Source organism: Salvelinus sp. IW2-2015, unplaced genomic scaffold, assembly GCF_002910315.2.
Source record: "Salvelinus sp. IW2-2015 unplaced genomic scaffold, ASM291031v2 Un_scaffold16469, whole genome shotgun sequence".
Taxonomy (NCBI): Eukaryota; Metazoa; Chordata; class Actinopteri; order Salmoniformes; family Salmonidae; genus Salvelinus; species Salvelinus sp. IW2-2015.
In genome coordinates, this window is record NW_019957601.1 from 146,949 (window position 1) to 170,650 (window position 23,702).

Sequence of the window (23,702 nt, forward strand, 5' to 3'; positions counted from 1 at the left end):
GCATTCTTACTACCATTTCCGTTCGATTTAGCGCGTCTTTCACCACCAACGTCCTCTCTGCTGCTGTATTGTGCCTCTATCCAGCATTGCAATCATAAAGGTACCTTTCTGGTTGGGGGGGCAGTGTATAGTCAAAAGAGACCACCATATATTTATTTTTGACAATATTTTTAGATTTTTCCATTTCAATTCGTTCTCAAATGCAAATAAATCAATGGAAAAGACGAGACACTACATACCCTGGTTCGATTCCAGGCTGTATCACAACCGGCCGTGATTGGGAGTCCCATAGGGTTGCGCACAATTGGCCTAGCGTCGTCCGGGTTAGGCCGTCATTGTAAATAATAATTTGTTCTTAACTGACTTGCCTAGTTAAATAAACATCGCTCTGGATGGCAGTATTGTACCTCTTTTTGTCCTCCACAGGCATGGGTGGCGATGTTTTTCCCCGATTCGAGGATGTAACGTTAAATGTGTCGGAACTCTCAGGACATGTTTTGTCTTCATTTTAAAACCTTAATACATTTGCCATGTTACTTACAAGCTAGTTATTCCAAATGTCAACAGCGAAGTAACATCATGTGTTGCACCAGCTTTCTAGACGAGCAAACATTAAATTAAACTACTGTGTACAGCTAGCTAGCTGTCTGGTTACTGTAACGGTAGCTAGCTACTAAGCTAACGTTAAGAGGTCTAACGTTAGTAGTTAGCTAGGCTAGCCACTTTGAACATTCATACAACGTGTGCCCATCAGGTTCACGGGAGATGAAGGTTAAAATCAAGCAGTGGAACGGCGTGGCATCCTGGCTGTGGATGGCCAATGATGAGAACTGTGGGATCTGCAGAATGTCTTTTAATGGCTGCTGCCCAGACTGTGAGTTTCTATATAACGCTGCTTACTAACTAACTACTGAGTTATTCCACGTCTCATCAACATGTTACTAACTCTCTGAAATGAATGTATGCACAAACTCAATATGTTTCTTAGTGCATGTACAGTGCATTCGGGAACGTTTCCGGTCTCCATGACTTTTCCCATATTTTGTTACGTTACAGCCTTATTCTAAAATGGATAAAAACATTTTTTAAATCCTCAGTAATCTACACATAATACCCCATATTGACAAAGTGAAAACAGGTATTCAGACGCTTTGCTATGAGACTGGAAATTGAGCTCAGGTGTCCATAAATTAAATTGATTGGACATGAATTGGAAAGGCACACACCTGTCTATATAAGGTCCCACAGTTGTGCCCAAGCCATGAGGTCGAAGGAGTTGTCTGTAGAGCTCTGAGACAGGATTGTGTCGAGGCACAGATCAGGGGAAGGGTACCAAAAAATGTCTGCAGCATTGAAGGTCCACAAGAACAAAGTGGCCTCCATCATTCTTAAATGGAAGAAGTTTGGAACCACCAAGACTCTTCCTAGAGCTGGCCGCCCGGCCGAACTGAGCAATCGGGAGAAAAGGGCCATGGTCAAGGAGGTGACCAAGAACCCGATGGTCACTCTGACAGAGCTCTAGAGTTCCTCTGTGGCGATAGGAGAACCTTCCAGATGGACAACCATCTGCAGCATTCCACCAATCAGGCCTTTATGGTAGAGTGGGCAGACGGGAGCCACTCCTCAGTAAAAGGCAAATGACAGCCCTCTTGGAGTTTGCCCAAAGGCACCTAAAGGACTCTGACCATGAGAAACAAGATTCTCCGGTATGATGAAACCAAGATTGAACTCTTTAGCCTGAATGCCAAGCGTCACATCTGGAGGAAACCTGGCACTACGGTGAAGCATGGTGCTGGCAGCATCGTACTATGGGGATGTTTTTCAGCGGCAGGCACTGGGAGACTAGTCAGGATTGAGGCAAAGATTAACGTAGCAAAGTAGAGAGAGATCCTTGATGAAAACCTGCTCCAGAGTGCTCAGGAACTCAGACTGGGGTGAAGGTTCACCTTCCAACAGGACAACAATACTAAGCACACAGCCAAGAACGCAGGAGTGGCTTCGGGACAAGTCTCTGAATGTCCTTGAGTGGCACAGCCAGAACCCAGACTTGATCCCGATCYAACATCTCTGGAGAGACCTGAAAATAGCTGTGCAGCAACGCTCCCCATCCAACCTGACAGAGCTTGACAGGATCTGCAGAGAAGAATGGGAGAAACTCCCCAAATACAGGTGTGCCAAGCTTGTAGTGTCATACCCAAGAAGACTCAGGGCTGTAATCACCGCCAAAAGTGCTTCAACAAAGTACTGAGTAAAGGGTCTGAATAGTTATGTTGATGTGGTATTTCGTTTTACATTTTTTATAAATTAGCAAAAATGTATAACCTGTTTTTGCTTTGTCATTATGGGGTATTGTGTGTCGATTGATGAAGAAAAAAAAATACATTTTAGAATAAGGCTGTAATGTAACAAAGTGGAAAAAGTCAAGGGGTCTGAATACTTCCTGAATGCACTGTATGTCTATCGATGCATTCATATCTTGACGGTTATGCATAAATTGTCCTTTTTGATATCACGACGTGTTCAACATTGTGACTATATGGACACTTATCCTCTGTTGAGGGGAGACTTTTCAGCAACATAATGTCTACTTTCCAGGTAAGGTTCCTGGAGATGACTGCCCGTTGGTCTGGGGCCAGTGCTCCCACTGCTTCCACATGCACTGCATCCTCAAATGGCTCAACTCCCAGCAGGTCCAGCAGCAGTGCCCCATGTGTCGGCAGGAGTGGAAGTTCAAAGAATGAGCTCATCCGGAGAATGTCCACTTGAATGCCTTTCAAAGACTGAGACTGATGCGTCACAATCYGAGGATTCTAATAAATATGCTTCTGTTTTTTTGTTGTACATTTCCAGCTACTTTGTTTTTCTCTGAGGCTGTCATTGTTTGTATTATGTGGAGGGGTGTGTGAATAACAATACATGTGAAGAAGAAATGTGATTAGGATTTAATCTTGACCTACTACTGTACCAATATTTTTTATTTTATATAGCAGTTTTCTCAAAGTTATTTACATTGTATGAGAGTAATTCACCTCTAACAAGCTGACCAATGATTCATCAATGCAAATTCATTGAATTGGTATCGATAGTCCCTGAGATTTACACGGTGTACAAAACGTTAGGAACATCTGCTCTTTCCATGACAGACTGACCAGGTGAATCCAGGTGAAAGCTATGATCCCTTATTGATGTCACAAGTTAAATCCACTTCAATCAGTGTAGATGAAGGGGAGGAGACCGGTTAAAGGATTTTTAAGCCTTGAGACAAATGAGACATGGATTGTGTGTGCCCTTCAGAGGGTGAATGGGCAAGACAAAAAAATGTAAGTGCTTTTGAATGGGGTAGTAGGTACCAGGCGCACTGGTTTGTGTGTCAAGAACTGCAACGCTGCTGGGTTTTTCATGCTTAACAGTTTCCCGTGTGTATCAAGAATGGTCCACCACCCAAAGGACATCTAGCCAACTTGACACGACTGTGGGAAGCATTGGAGTCTARGTGGGCCAGCATCCCCGTGGAACACTTGACACCTTGTAGAGTCCATGCCTGACAAATCTAGGCATTTCTGAGGGCAAAAGGGGTTGCAACTCAAGATTAGTAAGGCGTGTCTAATGTTTTGTTGACTGTGTATATGCCCTATTGTTTTGACAGTCAGGACCAGTCAGAACAAACCAAAAGTAGAGCCCCACCTGAAGTACATAGCAACTTCTCTCAAACCACTCTACAGGATCAGCTACATATAGTCCACTAATACATTCGGGGTATGATAGTTTGATGCTAAATATGTGGTGTACAGGAAACTTCCACTCTTAATACCGATGGGGTATTTTCTTGTAGCTAAAGCACAATCCTGACCTGGCTTTAGATTTCCTCACCCGCCCTTTCCCAAATTCTACTTGTCTCTCTAAATCCATCAGAAACCAGCACCTCAGCCAATACTGTACAGTACTCATTGTGCAGAGGCATGGATAATCACCTCCTGCAGAGAGCTGGTCCAATTAACAATCATTAACTTGATCCCCGGCCTACCGGGAACTGTTCCTTGCTTCAATGTTAGAAGTGCTTCTCAGTCCACCAAGGTTAATTGGAACCAAGATTGGTTACTGTAGTTTGAAATTAAAGTCAAAAGAATAACTTTTCTTTCCCTTCAAACAGTTTTGTCAAGTTCTTATACCAGTAGTTGATAAAGACAAACAGACCACCACTAAGTTGTTTTTGTATGGAAAAAATTTATAAAAAGGCAATTATTTATAAAGCGGTGTAACCACAATTGATTGCACACGGTTTCAGTTATAAATGATTGTAAAAGCAATTGTAAACACACAATTAGCCATTCCAGTGGTGTTTGCAAATGTATAGAGATAAAGTGTTAGAGTAAATACAGTATATGCAGGGTACATATTCATGTGGTACATATGCAGGGTCTTTGTTTTTCAAATGTAAAAGTTGTATGATGTAAATTACAAATCTTGAACTATAAATGCTGTCAGTGGGTAGAGTTGACCTATCACATTGGTTTACTGCGGTGGGCAGTAGGCCCCATTTCAGAATGGCCCTATGAGTCAGAGGACAACGACAGATCCATGTTTCACAACTTCCAAAAAAGCTTTCACACATCAACTATATAAAGTACTTCGAAAAGCTCATTACCAGACTGCTATCTAATTCATTTCAGTGCTGCGTTCACCCTGTATAAAAAAAGTACAAAAGCTCAAACTTCTGCACCTGCAAACAAACAGCATTACAAAGCGATGCCTGCTGAGATTGCCTGAGAGGAGCCCCTTTCCAGCAGCAGTTCAGTTCACTCTCAAAGGCAACCATCTACTGTTGGCTGGCCGCCTTCCTCCCACCAGACCAGATATATGTCTCCAGGACCTCTACAAGGGAGGGAGGGCACAGAATGACAATGTTCTACCGATCTGTCCATTTAATTCCATTGTCGAGGGGCAACCGGGAGGCCTGGGCGAGGAAGGAGACTGAAGATTCAGTGGAGTTTTAAGGTTAGAGGAGGAGGAGAGCTCAGTCGTCCTCCACCCCAAGCAGCCCTTGCAGCTCCCGAATCCCCGTGCACTCTGGGTCGATGAGATCGGCAGGTGTCTCCCCACACTCGTTTTCCGCCTGAGGGTCGGCGCCAATAGAAAGCAGGTACCTAGTGGGAGAAGCAGGGGGGGGAAGCATTCATTCAGTAAAGAAAGTATCCAAATGGTATGTGCCGCGCTGAGATAGTTAAACGTGAGATTCTTCAAAGGGTTAGAGGAAAGCGGCGGATCCTCAGTGTAGCTTACTGCTATTGGCGTATGAGGGCTACTCAAAATTCAGCCAATGCGTGTTTTGGTTAGTCTTGCTTGTAAGCACTTGACACTGTAAACCCGCGGTGTGAGCTGTGTCCTAGTGACGTAAAAATCGGAATCTTCACCTATCCTGAAGTGCATTGAATTCCTGAACTTCAGGGATGCTGCATTGACATGGTATGGCCAGCAGCGTAAATACGAGTTAGTCAGAGCATTCAAGGCTTCAAGTTGATGTTAATAGTACATCGGCTGAAGTCCCACTTGTGCGAGACCACTGACCTCGCTTAATGTGTGTGGATAAAAAAACTAAAGCTAGTGACTGTAGACGTTGTGGGTATGCTAGGTGCGTTGACTCACTTGGCAATGTCAGGGAATCCGTCYCTGCAGGCCATGTGGAGAGGTGTCCAGCCCTCCTCGTCTCTCTGGTGGATGTCTGCTCCGTGCTTCACCAGCAGCTTCACACACTCCAGGTTCCCAGAGAGGACAGCCTCATGGATCGCTGCCATACCTGCAGAGCAGTCAATGGGAATGGATGGCAAATAGCATCAGTACAGGTTCATTTTAGGGACAATGAAGGGAACACTCAATTATCAGTTTATACTGAGGCATTATTCCATTACTGCATGTTCCACAGAGACAAGTCATTGCATCAATACTAGAGGGCTTATAAATGATCAAGTCTTTGGAACTGTTACGCCCAGTTGAAATCTAACCAGAGTCTGAAGATACTTCTGATGCTTCAAGCTCTTGAATGGATTAAAATGGTTTCCATGTTGTTCTGATTTCATGTGACTCACCAGAGTGGTAGATGGTTTCCAAGCTGACCCTCCTCTTTCTGATGAAGAGTCCGATCCTGTCCAGCTCGCCCTGCCGGACGTAGTCCTGGAACACAATGTCGTTGGGGAAGTGGACGCTGCGGACTGGTTTGATCTGTGGAGAAGAGTGGGTGCAAGAAGAGCTGCTGGATTCCTTAGGGCCATAAGCCTTGATGCCCATGGACTGGCAGACTGGSTCCTGGTAGTACTTCATCCTTATGAAAGTGTTCAGGCTTGCACAAAGAAAAAGAAAAATCTGTTGAAAATCTTCAAGCCTTTTTCAATGGTAAAATGATAAAGCAAAAGGCAGTGAAATTATTGAATTAAGATATGTCCTTCAAAAAAAAAGGCCTTTCCTCTTCTGTCAACGTCTCTCGTGGTGCAGTGTCCTGTATGTTTCAGACAGCGGGGCAAGTCCTGTTCTGAAATCCAGGGCCTGCGTATAGACCTCTATATACTCTCTGCAGGGCTATTTTAGGTTCCGTCACCTGACAGGTCAAGTTCTAGAACTGGATGAGTGACCCTAGGAGGTGGGTCCCTTCAACCATCCTGTCACAAGCACTGGACGCAACTCATATCGCCAGCCATGACCGTAGCAATAACCACAGCTTCTGTTTTCACCCACAGCCTATTAGACCCACTCTTCCCCCCCTGCTTTTGAACTTGACCCCTCCAGCTCCCAGAAGCGCATCATTCAAGATGCATGACAGCCACTGGTCACGCACCACAGAAGGGGGAGAACCGTCTCGTAAATAGGACATAGAAGCCAATGCTAGGCATCGGGCCAAGAGGGGGTCAAGTGTCATGACTGTGCTTTTGAAAATAACCTTGATAAGGCGTTTTAGAAATAGGCAAATTAATCAGTCATATTCTATGCATACCGTTTACATTACAGAAAGGTAATCAGTCAATATGGCTTTAGTTTGGTTGTCGTGGGAAATTTACTGCAAGAGACCAGTAAGCAGGACTTAAAAATTGGCACTTTTTCTTCATTGAGTCATAGTTACGGACAGAAGTACTTACTGTCCATGTGTTTTAACCATTAGAAAACATTGTTCCCAAGTTACAGCCTATTTCAAATACATTTTTATTGGTTACATACACATTACAGGTGTAGCGAAATGTTTTTGGGAGCTAGAAGCACAGCTGCCCTACCTGTCGGCGCCATCTTAATAGCATCAGTAATATTCCTTTAAAACTCCACATTATTGATATATTGAAACAAAGATGTGCCGAAAAGTGTAAGAATAAAAGGCAACAGTAATTTTTTCATATTTTTTATTTATTTGGCCACCAGTTTACACTTTTCCACGTCAAATTCAATGTGATGGAATGCGTTTGTTTCTAAATCATTTCCCCCTTGAACAGCTGCTGTTGAACGTCACAACACTCATCCCGGTCTGCCCTACTCAACCCTCCCATCCCAGCCAAACATCAAAAACATTCACAACCTTGTCCCTGGATGTAAAAAAAGAAAAGAAAAAAAGCATTCACTCGATCACAAGCACGCTTACACACATCACCGCGTGCACACACACACTAACACCTCCATGGGGACAAGAGTGTCAGGTAGAGCCGAAGCCAGAGGGATGGGGGCAGTAGAGGTACGGTGGGGTAGGGCTGTTGCACTGTTCCCCCCTCCCCAAAGATAACCAGGCCAGAGACCGCTCTGAGTCCCAAAGCACAGTTCCTTTTAAGTGACCACCTCTGCTCCTTCAGTAACCATGTGGAATCTGACGGCATAAACACAGTAGCCCGGTCTCAGATCTATTTGTGCCATCTGGTCAAGACCATAGGAGTTGGCGAGACAGCACAAACAGATCTGGGTCCAGGCTATGAACACAGTGACAAACAGAAACCATCCCAGGCCTCCCCACTAATCCCAGGTCTAACAGAGTCAGATGGCCAACTCTACCCCAGCTTAAACTTCACCTGGGAATTACTGGTACACAGATTATTTAAAAAATATATATTGAATGAAAATACAATTAAATAAAACAAGCTATTTCCAAAGTGTATCTTTTTTTCTTTCTTTAAAAAAAAATAATAAGTCAGTAGCCATGCTGAAATGAAGGAAACTGAACTGAAAAACATGATTTGTAGACAGAGGGAATGGAGAGAGAGAAATACAGTGACCCTCAAGATTGGTCTCAGTTACAGATGCATATATTGCTACATAGAACACGTTGCTTCTTTATTTTGTTACTCTTTACAAAAAGACAATAGGATGGCCCCAAGTCCCCTGAGAGAGTCCATACATCCCACCATATAACACCTCTGGCCCTCAGAAAGACTAGCAGAGGAACAAGAACATGAGCAGCCCCCACCCCCAAACCGGCTACACCACAAAACTGCACCACTCACACTGCAGCAGACTGGGGGAAAGTAATTCGYYAAAAAAAATGACAGGTACATAACCCAATTTGTGGATCCAACTGGATATGTCAAGCACAGTATCTTAATGCGGTTTTTAACATTTTGGTTCAAATATACAAGGCAATAACAACTCCATCGTTTGATTGATGAGGAACGTTGGTAATGTAAAAAGCCGTTAAGACCATGAGGTGCCGTTCAGCTCTGTTGAGTTCCCAWGACACGGGGAAAGACGAGTCCACCTGGTCCAGCGGGAGGGAGAAAGGGGTTGTCGAGGTGGCTTCAGGAGGGGGGCTGGCCGAGGGTCCTGCACACATCTGCAGACTGACTGAGGAGCAGTTGAAGGAGAAGTATTAGTGTTCACAGAACAGTGGTGGAAGTGATGGTGGTTGGTTGGTAWAAGGGGTGGGGGTTCGTCTCTCCTCTCTCCTTCGCCGGGTCTTATAACTCGTCATGGTCGTCGCCGTCGCCGTCGGAATCACTGTCCTGTTCGTCCAGGTCTTCCATATCCTAGGAGGAGGAGAGAGGAGAGGGTCTTTAACACCTGCCTGGAGGACGCTGCTCTCTGAGTCTGGAGTTCTTGGGAGTAGAAAGCTTGGAAGCTATAATGAACACATGTGGTGGGAGGATACTACGCAGCTCATTTTGTGTCTCCCCTGACCCAACCACATATGCTCAATTTAAAATAATGGGCAACATGACAAGCTTGAACTGTTGTTGGGAAAAACGTGCTCTGGCGAAACATATGTTCATCTATGGGGAAACATGTACATATGAAAACAACCTAAGGACTGGACACGTGGGGCACTGAGGATTTAACTGAAAGGCCCTCCATGCCCATACATCACTTCTGGCAGACCGCATGAACAAATGCGGCATGGTAACCCAAACAGTACGTAATGAATAATGTTTACATACTGTTTTACCAACTTCATATGTATATACAGTATTGTAGTCAAGGACTATCCTATTTAACTACTGCTGTACATATACTATCTACAGATATCCATCCATCTATACAGTGCATTCAGAAAGTATTCAAACCCCTTTACTTAATCCATATATTGTTACAGCCTTATTCTAAAATGGATTACATTTTTTTTTTTTTCAACAAAGTACCGAGTTAAAGGTCTAAGGTCGGTTTTATTTTTAATACATTTGCAAACACATCTAAAAACCTATTTATGCTTTGTCATTATAGGGGGATGCTTTTATTTATTTTAGAATAAGGCAATGACCTGACAAAATGTGGAAAAGTCAAGAGGTCTGAATTCTTTCCGACTGCACTGCAATACTGTCCATATTGTTTATGCATCACACAAACACGCCAGACTCACATTGCTCATCCTAATATTTATATATTTCTTAAATCCATTATTTTACTTGTTAGATGTGTGTATTGTTAGATATTACTGTACTGTTGGAGCTAGGAACACAAGCCCTTTCACTACACCTGCAATAACATCTGCTAAATGTGTATGCGACCAATAAAATAGGAAATGACAGTCTTGCAAAGATGCCATTCCATCACGGCTGCCGGGGGAGGGATACAGTTGACTGAGGATGTGGGGGTGAGTAAGGTGGGGTTGGGGATGTTGACTTGCACTTTCGGACAGGGGGCCTGGTCCCAAGGGAGTGCCTGGTAAACAGCAGCGACAGCTGCAGTGGGCATTAGCGACCGCAGTCGGGGCATGGTCTGCAATTAGACTTCTGAGAAGGGGGTGTGGTAGTGGGATGAGGGCCTTCAACTAGTTTGAGCTGGATCGCCAGTATGTTTTGGATGCAGGCCCTGGTCTTAGCACCCGGCTAGGTGCCAGGGAAGAAGCGAAACCCCAGCCGCATTTCATAAAGACACCAGGATTTAAAAACATTTATTTTTATTTTTTAGAGCATTAGAGAGAGATTACCGGCTCTTGTCATTTGGCTTCGAAATGGGGAGAGAAAAATCCCATCATTCCCTTGTGCAAGAAGTCTTGGATGACGACATCATAAGGAACATAATTCAATTTCTCAAAATGTCTTACTGTTTCGTGCATTATTTCATACACCCGGGAATAGCCTGCTGTACATTCTATTAGTTAGAGAATTTATTACAAACTGGGGTCAGGATTTTGAGTGGTTAAGGTTTGTCATCTCTTTCATTGATGACAGACATGGGCTGCTGGACTAACGACTGTCTCTGCCTTAACGGGTCATGTAATGAGCACGTCTGTCTGGCTGCCTGCTGTGCTTGAAGACGGAGTTCATGGAAGTCTTAGTCAGCCTGACCTACATCATCTCTACTAGACCCAGTTTCCTCCAGGTTGGATTGGAAAGTGGTTGAGTCAGTGAAGTGAGATGGGGAAAGACACCAGACTTAAACACTGACAAATAACACCATGTACATAGCCATTACAATTGTTTCTGCATTGTCCTAAGGCAAAGAGTAGGCTTTACTTGCAGGGAGGACAGGTTGCGTTCACTTTTTAATCAAGTTAAAAATAGGTACGTAGGCATGTGACCCCAATTCTAGGGTTACAAGTTACCCAAATCTTCAGGAGAGGTGGTCCTGTGGGTCTATTCTGGGTGACCTACAGGATACTGAATATCCCCCCAAAAGGCACCTAGTATGATAAGAGGCCTTGCTTGCACAACTCTTGGGCCAGTTTCTGGGGAAAACTCAATTGATCAGGATGCGTTGCACCAAAAGTTAAACCTTCTCCAACATCGCTGTATTCTCCTGCCCCGTCCACTAACGCATTGCTCTTACTGGATAAGGGTTGGCTGTAATTCAAACGCATCATTTTTTTGACAGCTTGAAAGCGGCCTTGAGCAACATTCACATTTCAGAGTGTACTCAGCATATGACCGTGTAAAAAATAAGTCATTGTGAAAAAGGTAGGTGTTTTCAGATCAAAACTGGGCCTTGAAACGGTTTGCACGATTCCGGTTTCACGTCATAGAAATGCCTTGCGGTTTAATGCAATCTGTCTCGCAAACATAATTATAGTGTCTGCTTAAGGATGAAGACAAACCTCATACCAATCCCAGATGTGTACTTACATCAATCCCCTCATCCTCCTCCCCTTCCTCTCCAGCCGGTGCTCCGCCATCCTTGCCTCCGCTCTCCAGGAACTTGGTGAAGCCCTCCAGTGTCCTCTCACCATTGTAGTCGACCACCTGCATGGAAGAAAGTCACATGCATCAAATTTCTACAGGGATTTAAATACAAATGGATCATTTTCCTTTGCTTTTCCATGCATCACCAACTATCAAATGTGGCAAAATTGGAGCTATAAAACCAAGAAATCCCAGTGGTCCATTTGTCAAAGAAATACTGAATGTCTAATTATTAAAATCAGCCTGTATTGTCCTTCAACAACACATGCAAATTTGAATCTGGAGCCAATAACCTTTGAGGCCTCTAGCCATCTTCAGATCTGTGCCAATGAGCAGTCAAGAGGAGATATACAACTATTAATGGATGAGAGAAGGCCAAAGGTGTTGTTTATAGCCTTTCTCGTTTATAGAACCAGTTACTATAGGGATGCCCTTGAGATCGGTCTTGAGGACAGTCACAGAGCTCTGCCTCCCGACCCACGTAGTCTCAGCCAGTCAGTTAATACAGAGTATAGCGAGCCAACAGACAGCTGCCTCCGTCCCTAGCCATCTCTGGCTCTGTCACAAGGAGGAATGGCTCAGGGTCAGGGGTTAACCCCAGGGCTCTTTGCGAGGGGAATCCCAACACACAGCTCCTAATCTCTTCCAGGAGGCTTTCTGTAGTTGACTGCTATGGGCTATAGTTCAGTAGGGTGGCTGGCATGCCTCTTGGGGGGATTGAGGGCCAGGGTGGTCTTTAAGAGCAGGTTTGCATTTCATCTTGAATCTTGTTCTGGAGTGGTAAAATCTTAACCCTAACTAAAACTATTGCTTAACCTTAAAATAAATAAAAAAGCTTTTTTTTAATAAAGCCAATTTTGACATTGCAGCTGGCCTATCTAAGGGGAAATGCTCAGCTCTGTCTCCAAGACAAGACTAATGACAATAAATGACAACCTGCTCTTTAAGAGCTGGGGTGAGGGTCTCAAGAGGATCCCAAGAGGGAGAGAGCATTATCGGGCAGCCATAAAGAGAGGGGTTGGGTTTGGTGGAAGTCGTAAACACCACCACAATGGCCGGGTCACTCAGAGGGCCAGCAGGCTTGGGTTTCTGCATGTGCGGCTGGCGCTGCTAAATCAACCCTCCTGGTGAGTGTGACAGCTACTTAACCTGATCATAATAACCGCACACCCACCTGTAATGCTGTGAAATGAAAAATGGTATTTCAGTAGTGTGGATGGGTGGCCAAAAGACATGCTTCTCAGGTGTTAACCGAAAGAGCCAAAGCCCAGAATGGGTGGTGCTACTAACTGACGAGGGGATTAGTTCCCTCTCTTGCGAGGGCTTGTTTTTCAAAAATGAGACCTGTGCTCAAATGCTGGGCAATTTATCACTGGCTATGTTGGGGGAAATGAGCCAATTAAAAAGATTGGTTGTCATGTTATCCCAAAAGTGGAATTAGACCTGTAGACCTTGGCCATTCCAAAATGGGGTTGTATGGACGACTTGAATAGTGACGCAATAACCTCATCACATTTGGGTATACAGCAGAGCCCCTCCATCTCAACTCAATCTCCATCCCCTAGTGTGGGACAGAGGAACTGTCCAGCCGAGGACCATGTCAATGAAAACGTTGTAATGATACATTTGGCAGTCAACTGCCAACAGTTACAAATGGCTGCTAACACTGGCAGACATTCCACATCGTTTCAGTAGACTGACCGTGTGCTCGTCGCCTGCAGGGAAGAACTTGAGCGTGGGGAAGCTGTGTACTTTGACTGTCTCGATCTCATTGGCTGTGGAGTCCATCTTGGCCACGACGATATCGGCTCTGTCCTGGTACTCCTCTCCCAGTTTGGTCCAGATGGGGTCAAGCTGTTTGCAGTGGCCGCACCAGGGTGCATCTGCAGTGGGAAGAGCAGAGGAGCAATCAGGGATAAGAGCATTTTCCTGTCCCATACAAGCTCATTGATCATCACCTGAATGCGTAGGCTGGTTATTGTATTGCATGATGTTACTTTGCCTTCCATTTGTATCATGACAATGTATCAGCATGGATATAACTACTCACTGATGCACAGATACGCATGCATGGAAAACAATGCACAGCTGTATGGGATCATTTATATAACGGAAAGTGACTGGAATAGGAGAATGGCTTGCCAGCTGGCCATTAATTCAAGCCTGTGGGCTGTAGTTTCTGAGGCTGGCAGTTAGGTTTACGACAGCTGTGTCTCCCTACAATGCCATCCTGCCCCGGCAACCCAAACACTGGGACACTTCAAACATGCAAAGAGCATGGCACGTGCACCCCCAGCTAAACGCCCCCACTCCTCAACCGGCTAGGAAATACCCTCCACAGCCGTACGAGAATCTGACTCCCCACCCCCCCAGTCAGTGACTGTAAGCGACACATTAAAGCCCAGGGATAGAAAACTCCTCACTCTGGCTCACCACAACAGTGGAGGCAAGTTTAGTCTTCGTGAGCTATAAAAAAAAAATGTATCCCAATGTTTCCTTACTCAGTCTTGGGTTACGCATCGATTCGTGTGGAGGGCTGATGGAATGATCTTCGGTCCCTGTCTCTTGTACATCTGCTGGGGCTTAGCYCAAAGGTGCATCGCCAGGGCTAGGAGAAAGACTCCGGTTTCATACTCAGGATAGCTTCCCACCTCCCTCCCTCCACGTGGACGGTGTAATCAAAAGAGAGTACCTCATAATATATCAGGGCCATTGACCCCTGAAAAGTGAGCCTGTCGACCACCTGGGGCTTACATATGGTATTGACGAGAGGGGGGGGTAGTACTTACAAAACTCAACGAAGACGTTCTTTTTGGGGTCGAAGACGACCTCCTCAAAGTTCTTGCCGACCAGGACTCTGACGGGGTTCTTGTCCCAGTCTTCAGGGATGTCCTGGCTCATGAGGTGGGGCTGTGGGGGGNCGACCTCCTCAAAGTTCTTGCCGACCAGGACTCTGACGGGGTTCTTGTCCCAGTCTTCAGGGATGTCCTGGCTCATGAGGTGGGGCTGTGGGGGGCGACACACACGAGGAGAGATTTACGATGGATTACATGATTTTTGCAAAACCAAGAATGAGCCAAATTATGTTAGTTCCAAACTAAGCAACACTTGAATTTTGGGTTGTTTCTCTGCTGAATGTTACAGAAACATGATTCCTAAGTCATGAGGCAATCTCCTATAGAATGGGAATGATGCAAAACCTGCACAGTGCACATACTCCCTCACATCACTAAAATAAATATGGAGTCTAACCAATACTTCAAATCAAATCAAGTTTATTTTATATAGCCCTTCGTACATCAGCTAATATCTCGAAGTGCTGTACAGAAACGCAGCCTAAAACCCGAAACAGCAATCAATGCAGGTGTAGAAGCACGGCGGCTAGGAAAAATTCCCTAGAAAGGCCAAAACATAGGAAGAAACCTAGAGAGGAACCAGGCTACCATTACTTGTATGTTCACGTTCGTGATGCAGGCCCACATTGCATTAAACCTTATGACATAAGAATTGAAATTTGCAACACTTTCTGGCACAGCATGTTAGCCTACATCTGCACTTTCAATCCACTGCCATTGACGCCCAGCCATCGAGGCATGATGACTGCACTGTAGTGCCATAACAGTAATAGAGACTGGTTCATCAATGTCTACAGTAGGGCACGGCTGTTCTCACCGTCTAGGCTGGGCTGTGGCCTATTGTACTGAACTTATCAGCAGTCAGGGGCAGCCCAAAGTCCTAGAAACCCCAGTAACAGCTTAACCCTGTAATCTGAGTAACACTATGTTTCAACATAACCACACACAGAGCATGTACACTTGGATTGTCTGCAGACATTATTAGGCCAACACACCTTGAGTTTTCCCTCGGTGAAGAGTGTGCAGAAGGCGATGATGTTGTCGGCGGTGATGGCCTCGCTCTTGGGCCTGTACTTGGTCATCTCGTCCTCCAGGGTGATGAGGCGGATGGCAGGGCACTCCTCCTTCTTCAGCCCGAAGAACTCCAGGATGCGCTGGTTGTCGTCCACCTCGCTGTCGATGAAGATGAACAGGATCTGGGGAGGAGAGAAAGAGGATGAAATACGAGGCTCAAGTATCTGGCTTTTAGTCTAGGTAGGTATGCGACGTACACTCCAGCACAGTCTCAGTGGTACATACCGAGACGCAGTACCACACATGCAGTAAATTACTTTCAAAGCGCTGGATGAAAAATAACTCTGCCTCACAAATAGATCAGGAAAAACAAGCCTTTACTGGAGATGGGGGTACAATGAATGAAGGTCGTCACTTTGACTCGGTTCAGTCTGGTCCACCCACCTTGCCCTTGAATCCCTCTGATGCTTTCTTGAACTCGGCCATTTTGTCGRCGAAGTCGGCGGCAGTCTTGGGCACGAACATGAGGATGTGAGACTTGATTTCTCCTCCGAAGATCTTGGGGGCGGTCTGCGGAGAAAACACGACGTTATGAACGCGGGGAACAACGCTCAGGATATWAACGCTTGTATTAAAGTTGCGGTAACGGCACTGAAGGGCCTCGTGATAGCCGTCATAGGGGCTTGGTGGGGGATGAGAACGATTTTGTAGCTTAGTGTGACAGAGGAGAAAGTTATTCTGGAAAAAGGTGTATTTTCTGTGTGAGAGTGTGTATATTTGAGACAGCACGCCTGTTTGACTATCAGCAGTATAAAGAACGGCCATTACCTGCTCGGTGAACTCGATGACCAGGGGCAGCTGGTTGGCCTTGATGAAGGCTAGCAGGTCAGCCTTGCTCAGCTCTCCGTCAAAGGTGTTACGACCCTCATCGAACTGTAAAGGAGAAAAGCGATGGAAACAGTTGGTAGCCGAACCCGTTAATACGCCACCAACTTCCCAGTTTAGTCACATTTTTATTATACTCTGCCTGTGAACTCCCCACAACCCAAACATAGATGTATCAAACAAGCTCATTTAAATCCCTTTGGTAACCCCAGCTGACGAAAATCAAATCAACGTTAGGCTAAATGGGGTTTTATTGAGTGTTAAGAACAGCAGCCCTTACTGGTACACATAGGGACAGTTGGGAGACCACAGGAGTGTGTGTCAGGGTTGGATCACACACATTAAGCAGACAATAGTGGGGTAGTATGATGACTGATGAGTGGGGGATGGATTAGAGATGGAGGGTTACGCCTTTAAAATGACAGGCAGATATCTATTGAATCGCAACATGTAAAGGCCTGCCGTTGAGCTGTGCCCTCCCTGCCCACTAAAGGGCAATGATTTAAAATTCAAAGCAGATTGAGAGAGACGGAAACAGGTTGACTGACAAGTCTGGTCTGGTCCAGCGATGAAATTCCAAAGGTTTATGGGTGGCATSTGTTTTTAAATGTCAGATGGAATCGTACTTCTGCCGAATAGGAGCCAAATCCTAACTTGAGATCTTACCCACATTTTCTCCCATAAACATCAGTGCATTATTTCTGAAGTTTGATATTCAGCACTATGCCTCATAGTGGAAGACTTTCAGACCATGTTTACAACTACTCAACACAAACCCCCACTAGCAGCTGGCTGCTTTCCTTGTTGACCAGTGATGACTTAACAGGTGGACGGAAGACTGTATTTGACATAACATCTGATATCTATGYAAAGGCAGGAATGTGGTCATAACATGTCGCATAACATATCATGGAATGTCCATGTGGGCTGTGACCCACAGTTTACTCTAAGCTGACAAGATGTGGCTTGGCTTTGAAATATGGATATCCAATTACCACATCTGGTCCTTTTAAGAATCATTGTCATTTGAGGGAGGGGAGAGGGTAAGACCATTACATGTCAGAGCCAAATTTAATGACCAGTTGGCCTGAATGAAGAGGAATCCCTCATCTTGCCATTACCAGGGAAATGCCGGTTCAAATGAGCTAACTCCTCAGACAGAGTCGAGACTTGAGTATGAAGGTAGAATCGCACGAGGCCTATATCAAAGAAGATAGCTTGCCCCTTTTTCTGAACTGTAAAGAGCTGCGCTCTACTTGTTCTTCATTCACAGACACCAGCCAATGAGACTAGCATGGAAATCCTACGACTTAACACAGTGGCTGCCACTAACCCGTCAGTGATCTAGCCATGTCTAGATTGATGATCTCATCGTCTGAAAGGAAGAATGCAGCATTGAGCACAAACGCAGGCAGAATGACAGTCAGACACATTCCCAGAGCAGGTCTACAGGCTAATATTAGCAGGCCAAGACCGGATACTGCTGTAGCTATGGGGTTGTGGGTTCCCGTTACCTAGCTGACATCCCAAAAGAATCAAACCTGTCTGCAGCTACCCTGCTTTAAGTTGTCCAGATTGCTGTATGGGTTACGCTCACGATATAATCAAATCTGATGACCAGGTCATTCATAATGTATTTATAATCTAGTTAAATACAAATAACTGGTAAAACCTGCCAACATTCACAGCTAGATAGCAAATGGGAGACTGCAAAAACAGTTAGGCATTCACTGCTAAGATAAAGCTTCCAGGCAGTAAACAGTCTACAGAGTCCGATGGACAGAAGGGGTTACACCATGATCAGGGTAGTAATTTTGAAAGAGATGAAAACACTTGGGGTGATTAAATCATACGGAATCAAAGTACTCGCTCCGTACCTTCTTGAAGAGGACGACTCCATCCTTGGACACCTCGTACTTGGAGAAGACGGRGTCGTTGGAGGTGATGCCGAACGGAACGTCATCGACGGCCTCCGCAGCCTTCAGGAAAGCCTTGGCWCCCTCAGAKTCGGCGTCCTGCAGGACAGAGAGACGCTTAGCTTAGACGCCATCATTCATGAACCATAGGACTCAATAATGTAGGAAATTATCGATTAAAACATGCCCATCTATGCCTTGATAATTAATTTGAACTGTGAGAGAATGATTTGCATGTATTTCTTTAGAAAATTAGCCAAAACTATTGATCAGTACTGAAAATGTCAAACTAGCTGTCTAGTGGGAAATYGGGCTTAATAGGCACAAACTTTCCTGCAAAGAATCACTACAGATTGGCTTTGTAGCATCACAGTGACCTCGCGCAGCTAGGTCTGAGTAGTAGGTCAGAGGTCATCAGCTCACCTTGAAGAAGCCGATGACTGCTACCTCGTTGTCGGCGATCATGGACTCCACCTCGGCGACCTCCCCCAGGGTGGTGGCGGCTGGTCCAGTACGCTTCTTCAGCCAGTTGACGATGTCATCAGCCTGTCTGCCAGCTGCAGGAAGGGAACAACAGTTCTGGTATGTCACTCTGGCCGCGTTCAAACAATAATGTATGAGACTGATTCCCTACTTCCTTTGTTTGTTGTACTGTAATGTATTCACTGAGCAGACAAGGTTGGCCATAGGAAACAAGACAACAGAAAGGCAAGCCTGCCTTCATGTATTCTAATCATGTACAGATCAGAGATGACGGCAAGGGTGGACGCAAGGACGCTTTTTGAAGTATTGGAACTGGGCCCAGGTCACATGACCAGGGCTGGCTGAATAGAGACTAATGGTACGATGCATCAAACAATGCTTCAGGGTGAACAGGTGGAAAAGCAAATTTATTCTGCCACGACTATGGTGTACTTGAGTAAACACAGCTACAAGTATTGCTGCCATTATTCTACTTGAATGGTCGTTATGAGGGACAAAGGACAGTGAAAGACCTCTCATTTAATTAAGTATTTCTTATCTGGTCACACCAGCCTTGTTACTGGCAGACTAACGAAAAAAGTAGCTACATTACTCCGTGATTTGTTTGCACCAACAGAGAAGACTTAAGCTCTCTAAGAACCAACATGTCCCAATTAAGTGGACTGACTCATGATTAAACTGCATGTAATTACAAAGATAGCCAATGACGCAACAGTGGAGCAACACCACTGAGCGACGCTGTAGCCAGGCCAGACAGACAGACACAGCTGGAGAAGGGACACTGCTGTCTGCGGCCTTACGAGTACACCGCTTTATGCCCAGAGAGAGCGAGTGCTGGAAGTTAGGGCTGTCCCACACACCCCCGCTAAAAAAAACAAAAAACACAGCCAGTCACAGTGAGCAAACATGAGGAACTGCACATTGCCCGGCTGGGGGGATGGGAGGGAGCGAGAGCATGGATAGAATGTGTGGAGAAGGGAGGGGCCCCTTCATTTAGTCACAGTTATATTGGGCAGAGTGAACGGGCCATTGGCTAACACACACTTGGCTTATAGGAGTCACATTACCAGCATAAGAAAAGGCATTACTTAGTGTCTAACCCATCCGTCAGAAAATAATTATCTGATCATACACAGAATCTATGACTGATGATCATAACCAGACTACTGCACTACACGAGACAGCTTATCACTTTGTTGGTAATAGTTGTCCCAGTCCCTGAGGTACTTATGCATTGAGTAATTAGGTTGTTCTAGATTTAGTCATTGAGATCAGCACAATAATTCACAACAGAAAAATTTGCCAGTTGACAATCTTATTTTATATAATTGGTTATTTCAAAATCTGAYGGAATTCAGGGTAGAGCCTTGTCCAATTGACTTGAGAAAGTGAAAAACTGGGATAAATTTGTAACGGCTAACCAAGTACACAGAAATAGCCCAGTTCTGCCTATAGACTCAGTCCACGATCATGTCAAGCGCAGTATATGTTGTAACGATTAATTGTCATGCAAAGACACGGCTGTCATAATATACATTTTTGTAAAAAACAAATAAACGTAGCTTATAGACCAATACATAATAGGAAAATGAGCTAGAACATACCCAATGAAAAAACAGCTTTGGTAACCCCCCTCCTAACAAGTCTGAAAAACATTAGGTTTTGACCACTTGGAACTTTTGGAAATAAAGCTTCTCATCCCGCCCGTGACATTCTGCTCATAAAATTATCAAACTTTACCCACTTCATGTAAAAATGAACTGCTATTGGGTAAACTACATCTACTTAAATATAAAGTTGAATCCCCCTTCTCCTGAAGTTAACGGGGTACGACGATTCTGATCAGTACTTTCTTTAGTTCAGTTATACGATAGCTGTACTAGCCCTAGCTGTAACATAKATCACTCCACAACTCACCAGAGTACTCTTTGGGCGACTCCTTGTCTCCCCCCTTGAAGAACTTGATGGTAGGGTACCCGCGGACACCGTACTCCTGGGCCAGGTCTGCCTCCTCTGTGGCGTCCACCTTGGCCAGGCGGATCTCTGAGCCCTCTGCCTTCAGCATGCTGGCAGCTTTGGCATACTCCGGGACCAGGGCCTTGCAGTGGCCGCACCACGGGGCATCTAGAACAAGAAGGAAATCGTAGAAATACAATTAGACCACAAAGCTTCAGAGCTGAGAGATTTTSACTGACGGATGAAGTAGATGTAAATACTGTAGTGACTCTGTTGATATACTACGTTAACATGTGAGTGTTGCTACGTTTGGGCCGAAGGGATGATTTCTAATTACTAAATAAACACTAATATTGGTACAATGTTTGTATGGAGGGAGACTTGGATCTTTAGAATTGCCAGTTAACTGAGAAAAACATTTACTTACAGTTGGCTATTTAGAGGGTGTGGGGAAAAAACTCCTCTGGCAAGTTAGTTTTCAATGAGATCACTGGAAAGAGTAGCCTTGGGCTCTAACTAAGATAGTGAAAATGTTGCCTGAGGAAATATGTGGATTTCTAATCTGATTCATGAAGGACATAGAATGGTATGCTAAGGTTCTGAATGCATGAACACTGAAAAACCACATGAAAGTTTGAACAAACTTAACCCATTGATTGTGTGATTAATGTGCCTTGAGATGTCAATTTATCACCATAAGCTTGACAAAGTCTATTAAGCTTGGTTGTAAGTTCAAAGTCCAAAGGATATTTACTCAAATTTTAAGAGTCCTACAGCAATTCCTTTTTAACTAAATATTATATTTATCATTCTTTCAAAACTTCAATAAAAATGAGTTGGTGTGTTTTCATTGCAATGTTTCTTAGTTTCAGTGGAGAAACCCCCACAAGTTCCATCAGCCAGGAGAGTTAAACAAAAGTTGAACAGATGATTGAACTTTGAAGTACACGTCAACCTAGCATCTCATTCAACCTTCCAGGTCCCCCCTGTCCGTGAGCAAAAAGTATTTAGCCCTCCCCCCTTCACTCATTGGAATGTCAGAGTCGTGGAGTTCTCCGATTGGTCTGCAAGTTTGTCAGATAAAAGTGCAGAATACCTCAGAGCTTGACAGCTGTAGCAGGACTGGCCTGCTGGTTAAATCAAAACCCCACTACACGCAAGAAAAAGTGGAAACCACCAAGTTCACAAGTTAATAAGCATTTAACAAATGTGTTGCACAACCACAGCAGCAACTTATGTGAATGTTAGTAAACTTACATCAAAACAGCTCCTAACTGAAACCGGGGTAGAAAGTGTGCATGACCAGGAAACGATATCTAGCAATCGAAACTCAAGTGGTGAATGAATCAAAATCAGACGTCCCTCTCAACTAAATGAGTCTGCCCGATGTATTCACACGACTGAATAATGAGATCATCACTCAACAGCTGCTTTGACAGCACTGTTGCACATACCTAGAGAATTCTTAATCGTGCATTAAGTATTGTTTCGAGACTACACAGAAGCACAAGCTAGGCTAAACAAACAAGAATAAGTTGGTCACGTTTATCAACTTCTAGATCCATGAAGCCACCAAGGCTGGTAAAGAATCAGGTACTTGCACCAACAAGTGGTCACAGACGAACGTGACTGTCATTTAGTTGTTTACTTATCAGTCCTGAGACGGCTAGATGGGGATGCACTGAATACTCAAGTTGACTGTGCCAGGTATACTAGTTAGTTAGCTAAATGTAACAAAGTTCTGTACAAACAAGGTTCATCCAAATGTGTTAACGTTAGAGTTAACAAACTAGCTGGGAAGGACATTGGCTTAGATTCCTTTAAAAAATATACAACGTTACTACTTGCAATACAATGGCCAGCAGTGTGTGTAATCAACAGATAATYTATGACACAGGCCTAACGTTAGCCAGTTAGCGACCAATTTGAATAACGAACGTATGCCAAGTAAAACCATAGTAACCAAGTTAACGTACACTTGTTAGCTATCAAGAAAGCTAGCTAGCTGACGTTGGTATGCCATTGCACATATCTTTGCGTTAGCTGAAGTGAAGCTTATAACACAGCGGCAAGCGAACGCAGCTAGCTAGCATGCTAGTACAGCTGCGTGAACAAGTTAGGTTGTCTAAGCCTTTATATGATCAAGTAGTTTACTTACAGAATTCAACTAGGATGTTTGGGTGAGCTTTCAAAGCCTCCTCGAAATTACTTTTCTTCAGCACCAGAACACCATCTTCTTCGCCGATATCAGCCCGGCTTGCCACCACCAGTGTGCAGAGTAGGAAAAACTTAAACATAGTTGCTGTCAACTGTGGTTTCTAACAGAAAATGTGTTCGTAGCTACAAGTGAATGAGCTACCGACTTAAAGTGGTGTACGTATGTATGTTCTCTTCTTAGTTAGAACTGAAGCTTGTATTTTTGTGTCTACCGCTACTAACGTCGTGGCATTACGTGCAGGAACCAGAAGGGTCAGCCGTAGTGCGCAGGCGCATTTATCAGCTTGAAAGCTGCTCGTGTTGAATTGTGACTGGACCACAGCTGAAGGTACCTGGAAGTGAATCCACTTTGTCATTGGATGTGTATTGAAATCGATTGAAATTCTTTCCAGTCGCATTCTTGCTTATATTTGAGAATTGTTGACATAAATAACAAAAATTCCTTAGAATGAAGGCGTAGGTTTAATGCAGAAAAGGTGATGTAACAGTATAATATGCAGGGAGATGGCAGATGTAATGATGAATGATACCTTGCCGGTTATTAAAGACTGCAGTAAATTTGTTTTTAGTTTGCATGGTTTGATAATCGGAGTTCGTCAATACCTCTTCGACATAAGGTTCTTGGATGATTAGGGTAATATATAGAATCAAATGAAGATTGTACCTCGCGCTCTTACTTTTTTCCTCCAATGGGGGAATATTAAAGGCGCTACATGGTCAATCCGACATCTGCATTGGACGTGCAGCATTTACGGTGATATGGCTTCTGCAAAAGTCGGGACATTCATACTTCTGATACTGTC

General features: G+C 44.5%; 3 protein-coding genes across 3 annotated transcripts; 1 reads left to right on the forward strand and 2 right to left on the reverse strand.

Moving 5' to 3' along the window:
• The first annotated feature begins 16 nt into the window (after window positions 1–16).
• Window positions 17–4,704, forward strand: anapc11 (APC11 anaphase promoting complex subunit 11 homolog (yeast)). The gene is made up of 3 exons (XM_024146638.2): window positions 17–100; window positions 755–874; window positions 2,596–4,704. Exons 2-3 carry the CDS (start codon window positions 766–768, stop codon window positions 2,739–2,741), a joined length of 255 nt encoding a protein of 84 aa, XP_024002406.1. The 5' UTR covers window positions 17–100; window positions 755–765; the 3' UTR covers window positions 2,742–4,704.
• ppp1r27b (protein phosphatase 1, regulatory subunit 27b) lies at window positions 4,335–6,757 on the reverse strand. The gene is made up of 3 exons (XM_024146637.2): window positions 6,084–6,757; window positions 5,644–5,794; window positions 4,335–5,144 (listed from the first exon to the last, which is right to left on the reverse strand). Exons 1-3 carry the CDS (start codon window positions 6,313–6,315, stop codon window positions 5,015–5,017), a joined length of 513 nt encoding a protein of 170 aa, XP_024002405.1. The 5' UTR covers window positions 6,316–6,757; the 3' UTR covers window positions 4,335–5,014.
• Window positions 6,758–8,388: 1,631 nt separating this feature from the next.
• p4hb (prolyl 4-hydroxylase, beta polypeptide) lies at window positions 8,389–23,154 on the reverse strand. Its single transcript, XM_024146640.2, has 11 exons — window positions 22,841–23,154; window positions 20,644–20,850; window positions 18,667–18,800; window positions 18,205–18,342; window positions 16,271–16,375; window positions 15,887–16,012; window positions 15,424–15,624; window positions 14,363–14,483; window positions 13,275–13,456; window positions 11,517–11,633; window positions 8,389–8,984 (listed from the first exon to the last, which is right to left on the reverse strand). The coding sequence occupies exons 1-11, from the start codon at window positions 22,977–22,979 to the stop codon at window positions 8,916–8,918; spliced, it is 1,539 nt and encodes a 512-aa protein (XP_024002408.1). The 5' UTR covers window positions 22,980–23,154; the 3' UTR covers window positions 8,389–8,915.
• Between the last annotated feature and the right edge of the window lie 548 nt (window positions 23,155–23,702).